Source organism: Phasianus colchicus, chromosome 5, assembly GCF_987193195.1.
Source record: "Phasianus colchicus chromosome 5, bPhaCol1.hap1.1, whole genome shotgun sequence".
Classification (NCBI taxonomy): Eukaryota; Metazoa; Chordata; class Aves; order Galliformes; family Phasianidae; genus Phasianus; species Phasianus colchicus.
In genome coordinates this window covers 52978662-52991583 of record NC_143440.1, presented here as the reverse complement: position 1 = coordinate 52991583, position 12922 = coordinate 52978662, and the positions used below count along the sequence as shown (strand labels likewise).

At 47.2% G+C, this 12922-nt stretch overlaps 1 protein-coding gene across 8 annotated transcripts in view; it reads right to left on the bottom strand.

Moving 5' to 3' along the window:
- Positions 1-12262, bottom strand: part of CEP170B (centrosomal protein 170B) — a 55238-nt gene extending 42976 nt beyond the window's left edge. For 6 of the 8 annotated variants that reach the window (XM_090141737.1, XM_090141739.1, XM_031592894.2 and 3 more), the window contains exons 1-3: positions 12178-12262; positions 11613-11713; positions 10779-10914 (exon numbers count right to left, since the gene is read on the bottom strand). In XM_090141737.1, the coding sequence (XP_089997863.1) occupies positions 10779-10883 (105 nt within the window). In that variant the 5' untranslated portion in view covers positions 10884-10914; positions 11613-11713; positions 12178-12262. Of the gene's footprint in view, positions 1-10778; positions 10915-11562; positions 11714-12177 lie in introns of those variants that run through there. The other 2 variants (XM_031592893.2, XM_090141741.1) reach the window with 2 other exon arrangements.
- Positions 12263-12922: the final 660 nt, after the last annotated feature.

The window sequence follows — 12922 nt, the reverse complement described above, 5'->3', positions numbered from 1 at the left end:
AAGCAGCTCTAGAAAATGTAAATGTTAAGCCTGCTTTGAGGACACTGATCAGAACAGCAATTTTGTCCCAGCGGCTCTATCCGAATGCAGGTTACCAAACATCTTATCTTCAAAACAGAGCATGACTCTTCAGGAGAAATACTGTCAGACCATTTCAAGGCAGAATCATTAAAGAAAAGCCTCTGAAGAGTTTTGAAACATGGCATAGGTGTTGTAGTTATGAGCCAGTCACTGGAGCCACTCAATCCATCAGGATGTGCACCCACTGCTGAAACCTCCCTGAATCTCAGAGCAGGGAAAGACATGCTGCCCCAGCAGGGAGCCCAGCCAGACTGAGCACGCCTTCCTCCTAGGCACCAACCAACAAGCTCTTGTTGAAAAATAAGTCCTTCCCTTTTCCCAAGCACGAACAGGCTGGTTTCCACAGCACCGCTCTCACTAAGCCATTCCCATTTCCTTGTGGGCAAGCAGAGGCAAAGACTATTTCAGGGGAATTCCTTGATGAAAACACAGAGGCTTTATCCTCACAGACAAAACCATGTGCAGGACTTTGTTCTTCCCAAGGACTACCACACACAAGTATCCCACCTGCACAGCACAGATGCATGCACGAGGTGTCCCCGTGTCCCTCAGCAACTTAGTACTGTGGGTGGCTATCTCTGTCCCCAGTGGGACGGGAAGGAGAGCTGAGTAACTGGTGTAGCAGTGTTTGCTTTAGCTTTTTACGGCATTCATTTAAAGATTAACAGAATTTAAAGGCGGAACAAACCCTTTAGCCTCCCTCCAAGGGCTGAATGTCTTCTGCTTCAAGAATTCAGTCCAGACAAAAAAATGAAGGCAGATTTTATCTCGCACCAAGTCGCAAGCCATTTAATAAATATACAGGGTTTACTTCAGGGAAGCAGCTGTCTCCTAAAAATTTGGTCTGCCCTGGACCTGACCCTGCTGTTAAGTTAGCTCAGCCTTTGGACTGCTGTATTTTACAACAGCTGACTACAGCCACTCCCGGTCCCAAAACAGACAAAGATCAACCCAGAGGGCAGAGATGTATTCCAGTACCATGATATTCCTCTACATAAAAGCAAAAGTCACCGATGGGACCTATTTATGCCAGAATTTCCCATCCTCCACAGAAATTTTAGCTGTGTTCAAGACAGCCCTTTGCAAAAGCAGTCACAGTGATATACTTTATCTGACCCACAGTCTTGACACTTCTCAGCATCCCTTTAAAGAGCATATTAGGAGCATGGCAAAGTGTTCTACAGTTCACAATCCTGTGAAATTTCATGAGGTTTTTTGTTTGTTTTTTGAGAATTTTCTCAGTTTTGTTTATGTTAGAGCAGCGAGCATCACAAGAACTGGCAGCAGAAGTTCCTAAGAGCCTGTCTCCAAGGAAACTCAACCTAAAATAACTAAAATTGCACACCTTGTTTATTTTGATGCAATTTGCCAAAGGTCACTCTTGAGAACCAAGGTGTGGTTTATTTCAACATCAGTCACACTCAACATGAGCTGTTCTTTCTTGCAGTGACAGCAGCTGCCCGGAGGCTGATAGTGCTTTTGTTCTAGGAGAAGAGCTCTGATGATGATTAAGGCCTCAATCCCACTTCCAAGCAAAGCCTAGCCACATTCCACACTGGCAACAGATGAGAGCACCAGAACGGACCTGCTGAAGTCACTTCAGCTCAGCAAGCCAGCGGTTTCCAAGGAATTAACCTTTGAATCACAGAAGGCGAGTTAGGAAACCAGAGTCTATAAACAGAAAAAAACTGCAATTGACTGAATACCAAGCACAGGAAGCCTTAGTTTAAAAGCACATATTTACAAGACTGTAAAGCTATCAAAATCTCAGTTGAGACTGAAGGGGGGAAAGAAGGCAGGGAAGGAAGGTCTGCTGCTAGGCACAAGTGATCTGGAGGCAAGAAGTAAGGCTACTCTCAGAGAGAGGGCATGAAGGAGGGCCACGGCCTTCTCACCATGTCCTAGCACCAGTCCTATTAGCAAATAAGAACAACTCTTGGGAAAACACAGAGCATGCTTTTCTGGTTAACAACATGTAACTTCTCTGAAGGGAAAACAGACACTGATTTCTTACCATGCTGAACTCATGCAGCGTTTGCACTTCCAGGCATTCAAATCACTTCCTAATGTAAGGCTCTCTTGCTTCTCCCATGTAATGCCTACAATGCATCGTGTTTTAAATATCTCATAGATGAAATGCACATGCTGCACGTATCCAAAGACAGAGGTATTTTACAGTTGCCCTTTCTTCCAAGATGACATTAAAGAGAAGTTATCTCCATTATCAGATAGGAACAGCATCTCCTGGTATGCCAGTCTCAAATCTGGACCAAAACCTTGCCCCCATCAGGCATGCAGCCAGCAGCCTACTTGTGATTCTCATAATTGCACGCATCAGGTCAGCAAAGGCCCTTGCTTAGCACAGAAGCAGCAAAAGCAGCTTTCCAAATACGCAGGAGTCTCTGCAGAAGCAAACATTGCAACATTTATGTGTGCTGCAAACAGCAGATGATCAACAGCACTGTGTTTGAGGAAGGGTCTGATGTATGGAGCATGACATGCAGGGCAAAGCAAGAACCTGCAGAGACACCAAGCAAAACGCACACGGAAACAAGACCTGCTAAGGCAGGCAGGAGGAAAAGATAGAGTGAGACAGCCTGGATTTCCCCACAGGGTCGGGGAGCAGACGCAGCTCAGCTGTCTATGCAGATACAGATGCTGTTTTTTTCCCCAGCAGAATTACCATGGGCAAAAGCCTACTGCTCAGGGATGAGATTTGGACCTCAGCCCTGCCAGTGCTGTGAGGCATCGTGGTGTTGGAGATAAAATAAACAAACAAAAGCAGTTTCCCTGTTCCTAACTACAGTCTGCTGTGCACGTCTGGCAAGGATAACTGCAGCATTCTGGTGGCAGCATGCAATAAACACTTGCTTGAATACTTTCCACAGTGAACAGGTTACAGTTCTGTCAGCTTGTGCTCTGCACAAGTGTCCCAGTAAGGAAATACAAACCTCTCCCAGTGCCCCACTTTAGAAAGAAGAGAGGCAGAGCCAACATCAAACAAACAACAACAAAATAACCTGGCACACTGGCCTGAAACGTGGCTTTTGCCTTAAAAGTAAAATCTCGGTAACTTTTAATGATAGCTGTAAACACTGGGTCTCCCTCTTTCATCGCTATGTATTTCATGGCCACTTCAGTACTTTCCCAGGATATATATCAGTTATCTGTGAATGCTCCATCCAGCCTCATGCTGGCTGCAGACAAGATGTCTCTTCAGCAGGCAGACTGATTGCTTCCAGAGACATGGGCTGGCTTCTGCATGACTCCACAAGTAGACAGACCTCTGTTCAGCATGAGCAGCCACCCTCATTCTGGAGCTGAACACATTACAGTTTCTGAACTGCAGGTTCCTGCCGCTAGTTTTGCTGCAGCTAAGGCTGTGGATCTGTCTAGTGGATCCACTGCAGGGCCAGGGCCTGAGTATTCATGCAAAAATAAGGCACTGAACAAAAGAAAGAAATCCCTCAGGAAAATGAAACCGTAATCCCTACAGCTTGGCAAAGGGATTTGGAGGTTGGCACAGTTTCCATAACAATTTAACCCGTTATTCTGGGCTAGAATCAGGTTTTGCTTGCTAGTTCCTTTCTAGAAGCAGGTTCAAGAGATCCAAGGGCTGGTCCTCACCTGAGGCAGGGAGCACGCAGCCCACAGATAGGTTGCCTTCCCTCCATTTTGCAGGGCCACACAGGAGGCATAGGCAAGCAACACCTTTGGTGTGAGAGAGAAGCCTTTACATTTTCAGTACAGGTGCATAACACAGTCTGGATCAAGACTGTGATCAGCTACAGACGTGGACAGGGTCCCCTGGAGGGACAAATCCTCCCTCCAGTCCCTTGTAGCCCTCCTGTATTTTATGTCACAAGGAAGCAATGACCTCCTCTCACGGTTTGCTGGTCCTGACGTTCTGACTGCCCTACACTGCATCCCCTCACAGGGCACAGCCCTCCCATCAATTCCACATTAAGAGGAAACAACGGGAGAGGCAAGAACCAAACAGCAACAGGTCTGGAATTGCCACAGCTTATCCCCAGCACCTGGAAGAACTACTGAGCAGAAATCTGAGGCTTCCCAAGGCCACATCCTTTCCCTTCTGCCTTCCAGACACCTTCCTTTGTGGCACCTCAGGGATGCACGTCTCAGAACCACTGCAATTCCTAACACCCAGGGACAGACAGGTGCTGGTTGACACCCTCCAGTTAACTGCACAGCCCTGACCTGTCTGCAGCTTCCTCCTCCAATCCTTGGGCTTCCAGGAGGGAGGTTGGGACACCAGGCATGATGTCCCCTGTAACTCCCAGAGAGAGCTTCCAGTGCAGAAAATACCCCTGTGATGGAAGAATCTGGCTCCTGTACAGCAGTGCATTCACCCAGAAGCATCAGAAAAACACCTAATGAGTTCACACCACCTGCTTCCTCCCAGCACAGACAAGCTATGCTGCATCTATTCACACTTGTTTATGTAAATGATTATCAAGCTACATCAGAGAGACATTGTGTTATCAAATACAGCCCGGGGAAGGCAGGACACGTCAGGTCAATGAAGCCTTAATTCAACTACTAGTCACACACACACACAGCTCGTAACTACACTGTGTTATTTGCAGAGTGCACCATGCACTTTGTGTATTGAGCACGGGACAGGTCTTGTACAGGTAAAACTACTGGATAATGGCACAGGAACAGATTGTACCTTCATGCCTATGCACACGGGACAGAAGCAGGATCACGCAGACAGTCTTCACACTGGACATTCTAACCTCTCTGCAGTTATAAACACTTGACGTAGCAGCCATAGGAATGCTCTTTCAATGCCTAGGATGCTTGTAATTGCATTGCCTTTTACCAAAACGAGCTAAAAAAAGGAAAATGTCTATTCAAGCAGTATCAAGTTAGCATTTATGCCATTTGCCAGAAGAACAACCCTGTGGTAGGGGCTCATGAGCTGAACTGGCTGATAGCATAAGCATCACGTGATCCCCCATATGGACCAGTGACAGATACTTGGCTGGTAGCTTCCACAGCTATTTGCTGACACCAGAGCAACAGCAAGCCTTAAGCCCAGCTCAGACCTGAGGGAGATGCTGCTCCCCACTGCATACAGCAGTGCCCACCTTCCTCACACTGAGCTGCTTGTACCCTATGTTCACCATGTTCTAAGCCCTGCAGCTTCCCCACTCTGTGCTCCTTCTCTATGCATGCACACAAAGCTTCTTGTTGTACCTGCTCAGCCCAGCCTTAATCTGTTGGCTAGCTACTGTGAAATAGAAACCCACTGACCAAAATGAGCAAAGAGGCAGCAATTAGCTTTCTGAAACATAAACTGTAGGAAGTTGAGCAAGTACTGTACCAGCTTTCTCGAGAGCTGCTTTGACCACAGCCCAAATCAGGACACTGGACTAGATGCACCTTGATCTCATCTAATCTAAGGCAGATGCTCGCACGTAGAAGAATGACTTAGGCTGGAAGAGACCTTAAAACCCACCCAGCTCCAACCCCCTGCCGTGGGCTATCTGCCCTCCACCAGCTCAGGCTGTCCAGAGCCCCATCCAGCCCAGCCTTGGGAACCTCCAGAAATGGGGCACCCACAACTCTCTGGGCAGCAGTGCCAGAGCCTCACTGCCTTCTGAGTAAAGAATTTCTTCATGATACCTAATCTAAATCTCCCTTCTCTAAGTTTAAAGCAATTCCCCCTTGTCCTATCACTATTAGACCACTTAAAAAGTTAGTCCTGCTCCTCAGAAGCTCCCTTCAAAAACTGGAAGACTGAAATTAGGTGTCCCCAGAGCTTTCTATTTTCCAGGATTAATAAGCCCAGCTCTCTCAACCTTTCTTCATAGGAAAACTGTTCCAGACCTCTGGTTATTTTAGTGGCCCTCCAGACTGGCTCTAACAGTTCCGCACCCTTCTTCTCCAGATCCCAGGTCTGGATGCAGTACTCAAGATGGGGCCAAACAAGGGCAGAGCAGAGGGCAACAAGCCCTCCCTCACTCTGCTGCCACCCCTCTTTTAATACAGCCCAGGATGTGGTTGACCTCCCAGGTGGCAAGAGCAAACACTGCCTCAGATTCAGCATTTTGTCCATCAGGACCCCCAAGTTCTTCCTTGCAGGGCTGCTCACAGTGAGTTCTTCCCCCTATACACCTATCTGAGATTGCTCCGACCCAAGTGTAACATATCTTGCACATGTCCTTATTTACCTCATTTGGTTCATGTGGGGCCACTTTTCAAGCCTGTCCAGGGCTCTCTGGATAGCATCCCTTTCTTCTGTTGTGTCAAATGCACCACTCAGCTTGGAGTCACCAGTGAAGCTGCTGAGAGTACACTCGATACATACCACTGCCTGTGTCATTTACAAAGATGTTGGGACCAGTGATCTTCAACACAGACCCCTGGGGGACACTGCTTATGACTGGCCTCTGCCTGGACACAGAGCTGCTGACCACATAAATATCAGCCTTGTGCATCCCTGCACCTAGCCCAACCTGTCCTCCAACCCATAACCTCAATAACCTCACTCCCAGATGAAACATCACTAAAAACAACAGTCTCTAAGCTGCCCCCACTGACTGCACGTGAATTTCAACTTTGTTCAAACGTCTGCACCTCAGCCAAACACATTCAGGTTATCAATGAGAAAACCCACCACCTGGGGATTCCCTCTTAATAAACATCACCTCCAACTCTGCAGCACAAGAACTTCAAAGAACAGGTTAAATATACTTCTAAATAGCTTACACGAAGAAAGCAGTGTTTTCCTCAGACCCATTCTCTAAGAAGACCGAAGAAGGGAGCTGATCTATTCCAAAGCAGATGCCTGGAACATAAACTTGCACCTTAAACAGCTAGAAAGTTTAGCAAAGTTATAAGCAACTGAAAGCAGACGCTCATAATAGGAAGTGCCAAGCTGTCCTAATTGACAGGCAGGACAAAGGCCACACCTGAAACAGAAGCATCACACCACCTGTACCTACTCCTGCTGGAGTACAAACTGAGGAAGACAAGAGTGTGCCCCACTGCTGCTCTATAGGGAGAGAAAATCACAACAGAACACTGCTTAAATGTTTTCTCATTTTTTCCAATAAACATCTCTCTTTTAAACAACAACAGGGAAATCATGATGCTGCTATCCTTTTCGTTAAATATTTACATTTAGCAAAAATGACAAATATGCTTTGTTTAGGGGTGGAAGGGAAGGTTTCAGTGGTTAAACAAAAACTTTGCACTACATAAACATTTTGCTAATGCAAGTAAATATCCATCAAATTAAGCAAATGATCACAGCTGATAAAGCTGGCAATTATATTTCACATGAAAAATGCAGTGGGGGAGGGAGTTACTTCACTCTACATTGTCAAAAAAAACAACACCATAACAAGCCACCAATACAACTCTTTCTTTTAGGAGTAAAAAAAAAGAAAACATTAAACATTTTCAGAAAATTACTTCCCATTTTCACCAAGCTTTATGAAAAACCTGCTAGAGCAAATTAGCAAAGGTTTAAATTTCCACCCTCTCGCTGTTGGTTGACTTATCCAAGGGGAGCAAATGGGATTCTAAAAGGAATCAAACGATCATCATCAGAAAGAGAGCAGAACAGAGCCCTTGACTATGCATAACAACACTGTGCATGCCAAAGCACACTACGTGGCATTGTCTCCATGCATTAACATTCAAACCTAATGTAAATCTCGTATTTACTTGTACAAGGATCCTTACAGTGCTGAGAAAACCTTTACAATATTTCTAATCCTCTTAGTAGGTATAGAGGATTTCAAGGCAGATTGTTTCCCCACTATCAAATCTACTTAATTTTAAGCTTGAAGACCATGGCTTTCTTTATCTCTTTGTTTAATAGAAAGCAAATGTAGTACCTGTAAACTCAGGTGAAACTAAGGCTTGATTGTTTAGTGACAAAGACATCATTTTTGTTTAGGGATCTGATACCTTAAAGTAACTTTGCCAAGAAACTTCAAAAAACAAGATGTTTCTGAAACAGTAAGATGAGAAAGGCAAGTCTGCTAGATCTCTCTAGGAGAGCTTATCTCTTGTGTTGCATGTTGGAGCCCTGTTGAAAGCACAAGGTCTCAGCAGGGGACCACAGAGACCATATCAGAATGAAATCACTAAGCAGAAATAATCTTAAGAAATGAAAAACAGTGCCCAGATCATCCAGCCCCCCTCCTAGACAATGCCAGTCTGTTCTCAACTGTGCACTTGGGAGTAGTGTGTGCCCCTATCTTGAAGTCTATATCCAAAATAACCATTCAATGAACACATAATTTCAGTGTCATCACCAGAGGAACATGACAGTTATACTGCCTCAAGAGCTCTGTCCATCTGCTCCAATAACCTCCCAACTCCTTAAGCTTTCCCCAGGACAACTAATTGTGCCAACCTGCACAATTCTGTGACATGGACAGCCATAGTAGGGAAAAAGCCTATTTTTAGACCTCATCCTCCATCTGCTCACACACAACTTTGCTTGGATATCAAGAGTGCACTTGAGTCTCCCTGCTGCCCTGTGTCTTACAACAGTCATGTCAGCTGGAGCCCAAGAAAGCTCCTGGGAAAGCATCTTTATAAGCAAATGGCTAGGAAAATTATGTGCTGTTCAAAATAAGACTATTCATGTGACCTGAGAAAAAGCTGTATTACTCAAGACAGTAAACTAATATGTTTATAAAGGGTCAGATATAATTCAGCCAATGAACATAAACAGCTGGCTTTTACTGACAACCCCGAGCCTTCACTCCAGCAAAATAATAGAAACATCTTTTATGAAAATCTCCTCTACCACCTCCCACCACCTGCCAGCCCCCAAATGCAACTGCATCCTTCTTCTCACTGACACAGCTGGCTCTTCCAAGAATCCCAATTCATTTACCTTGTAGAGAAGAGCATGACAAATTTATAGTATCACAAGGTTGCCAGTCCACATGCAACATTAACAAGCCAGTTTAGACTTTTAAAGCAGCATTAAATACTCCATGAAGTATGGGGAACTTCACAGTCCATGCTGTCCAGTTAACCCCGTAAATAACCAGTGAAATAAGCAGCACATTTTCACAATTAGTGATATTTGGGTACTTTTATGTTGGACTGCACAGCTCGAGAACTGTGATTCTCCATGTGTGAAGCCCTGGTTGTAAAGAAAACTCACATACCTTCATAGGGTACTTAATTAAGGGGCACCTAGAAGCTCAGGCTGTTTTTGAATAGTAAAGCCATAGTAAGGCCATTGTATACATTGTTTCCCTTTAAGTCACAAGAGAATACAACTATCAGGTTTTTGAGCAAATGCAGACTTACAGAAAACATTAAGATATTTTAAATGTCTCACCATTACACATCTCACCTGTCAGACATGGAAAAATAAAATAAAAGATAGTGTGATTCATAAGAAAACCCAAACAAATGATCTGCTGTCAAACCAGAGTATGCTTCAAACTCTGACACACCGAATGGCAAAGCCATTTCCTTCACTGCCAACTAGCAGAGCAGCACAAATACTGCAAGCTCTCCTTTTGTGGACACTATCATTTTATTAGAGCCAGACAACACCTTAACAAACAACTGCCTTCCAAGTACAGCTCATAAGAACTTCTGTCCCCTCAGCAGACCTCCTGCTAACATATCATACAAGTCTGCACAGTAGCTACAAAGACAGACTGCCTGGGAGGACGTCAGCAAAGCATTTAGGAAATAGCCGTTACTGGGTTATCAGTGGAAGCTACCCACAGGGGAGGGAGGCTCCATTGTTCAGGAAGGTCCCTTATGGTGACACCAGCAGCCACACAGGCTTTACAGATGATCCACAAAATCTTCTGCCACTTCTGTAAAGGAGCAAAAGGGGGACAGACACGCGCAACCAAACTTCTTTTGCACTTCAAGTATTCACACACGAGTCTAACAGAAATACCAGTTTAACTGTGAGCTTCTACAAAGTCCTGAGCTAAGCTGCTCCTGTCAAAAGCTCTTCGCAAGATTCCAGCTCCATTTATTTGGAGTGACGTCCATTACATTGTGCTGTCAAACATCAGACCATAGTCGACACTTCAGGCATGTTGGACTCGGTCCAGCAAAAAGATATGCTTGCATGGAAAGCACTAATGCAAGCTGCAAGCTTGCCCGAATAACACAATTACTTTGGGAGCAAGAGGACAGTGCCTTAGTCACCCCACCAAAATAGCCAGCATTTCTCTGCTAGAGATCAGCATTTCCTACCATGATAAAAATTCATAAATAAGTAAACCAACCAAGAGATACAAGCTCTGAAATTTCATCAAACTTCCAGTAATGGGGAAAACAGGCAAAAACACCCTGCCTCCCTCCAAATCACATTCCACAAAACCCAGTAATTTAATCACTTGCAGATCAGGATAGAGTGGCATGTCTTTGCTTACTACTTCTGTTGCATCAAGATAGTTAATCTGTTCGACGTGATTAATCTCCTACCAGTACAGCTCCTATCTGTATGATCCTGGATGCTCCTGCCATCCATCTGATGACAAAGCTATTTGAAAGAAGCCTCACTTGCACTTTCATTAATATATGAGCTCTTTGTGGGAACTACATACTCAACATAAAAGCATGTCATTTAAAAGATGTCATTTGAGGAAAGCACACAATACCTCTATAGACCCCCAGCATTACACCTTCTGCATCTTCTAAAGACAGCAGGAAAGCCACATTACCTGGAGCATCAATTCACAGTCATCTCTGCCAACAAATATCATCTCTCTTGGGAGCCGATGGCGAATGCCAGCACTGCTCACCAAGAACCACGAAGTCACACTCATTTTGGCGCTTGGCACTTAATCTTCACACATCCTAAACACACAAAAAAGAGGAACACGTAGTGAGCTGCTATTAAAGTATGGAAGAACATCAGTGCACAGCTGCAGATCCCAAACTTTCCTGAGCCGTGGGAGCCAACGTGGCTGCCTGCAACCTGCGTTTGCATTGATTTTTTTGTGGCCACAAGCAGTGGTGAAGCACGCATCCCATGTGCCGCTGGTAGGAGCCACTGCTCTGCAGCCCTGGACATATTCCCACAGCAAAGTAAGGCTGAGCAAGGGATTTTAAAGATGAAATATGCAGCTGAATCCAACCACTGAAATACCAGAATGTGGATTTAAAAAAAAAAAACCAACAACTTTTCCAAAACATTTTCTGGTAGTTAGCAACTCACAAAACACAGCTCATGATTCTCCATCCTCCAAGACCTGGGCCAAAACATCAGGACGATGACATAACCAGGCTCCACAGCAGACTCTGAGGAGCAGCGACGGCAGTGCTGAGAGCAGAACAGCCTCTTTATAGCTCATCCCACTTCCAGACAGATAAGCTGGGAACCCACAATCGCTTCCTCCCTTCTCACAGGAGCTGATAAAAGCGCTACCAGTGGGTAGCTGCAATTCCCACCGGAGAAATGCAGCATCCCCTTTCCAGAAGGGATGGCAAAGAGGCAGCTCTCACCCGGGGGGTTAAAGCGGCGTTCGGCACTTCTCCGGAGCGCAAAGCCACACCTGTTTGTTGTCGCTGCTACAGGCCGGCAGCACAGAGCACAGCCCTGCTGCCTCTCCTCCTCGCTCTCCCGCAATATCGCATTTTCCTCTCTTCTCTCCGCCTGAAGGAAGAAGGAAAAGCAGCACACGTCAGTGCATCTTCTTTTCCGAGACCGAAGCTGCGTTTCCCGGTGCATCTAGGAGCAGGGCTGGGTCTCCCCAACCCCGCAGCGTGGGGCAGGGCTGCCCCTCGGCGCAGAGCAGACGGAGACGGACAGATGCCGCCGGGCGGCTCCGCGACGCCGCATCCGCACGCGGCTCCCGGCGGTGCGGATCCGGGCGCTTCGCCCCGCGGCCCGGCCACGCACCCGGCGCGAACGGCCCCGCTCTCTCCCCGCGGCCCCGGCCGGGCCCGAGCGCTCGGGGAGGAACCGTGCGGGCCGTCAGCAGCGGCGGAGCGCGGAGCTCGGCCCCAGGTGCAGCGCGGAGCCCCCGCGGGCCGAGCCCGGCCCTTTGTCTGCGCTGCGCGGCGCGGCCTCCCCCCTGCCCCGCGCCCTCCCTCCGGGGGAGCCGCCCGCCGCCCTACCTGCTCCGGCCCTGGGCGCGGGGACAGGCCGGGCGCCGCGCCCCGCAGCCGGCTCTGCCCGCTCCCGGCGCCCGCCCCGCCCCGCCCCGCCCCGCGCACGGCAGGTTCCCGACGTCAGGAGGCGGCCCCAGCGGCCGGGCCGCGCCCGCCTTCCCCCCGCTGCGGCTCCGCAGCTCTGGGCCACGCGTCCTCCTCCTCAGCGGGCGTCGGAACCTTAGCAGCTCCGTCCCGGAGCGCTCCGGTGTGCGCCAGCCCTTCCTCCCTCCTTCTGGGCCAGGTGACCAGGAAATCAGCAAAGAGCTCCACGTGTGAAGAGCGATAACCACTTTTTTTTTCTTCTTTTTTTTCCCCGTCTCAAAGGAAAGCTGAGTATTGCGATAATGCACGTGGCTGCTTCCTAAAGCAAATCTTTTTGTGCCCTTAGCTCCAGCAGCAGTCAGTGGGACTGGAAACAGCAACAGCCACACACTGGCTCTGTCTCCACAGGCTGCTGAAGAACATATGAAGGTGTCAAGATCATAGCAGTACTTGTCCAGGCTTACCTTCCAGACAAAAGGGACATCTTTGCATTTCTGTATTGCATGTTTAATTCTGAATATCACTTCTCAGTCACCTGTAGGAGCTTCCCTAGATGGCTTCAATGCTGTCTTCCAAAAATCTTGTCTCAACAGCATCTGATTATATGGAAACTGTAGGTCCGGTCCATGGTCCTGGGTGGAGCCAGAAGTTGGGCTGGACAGTCCTT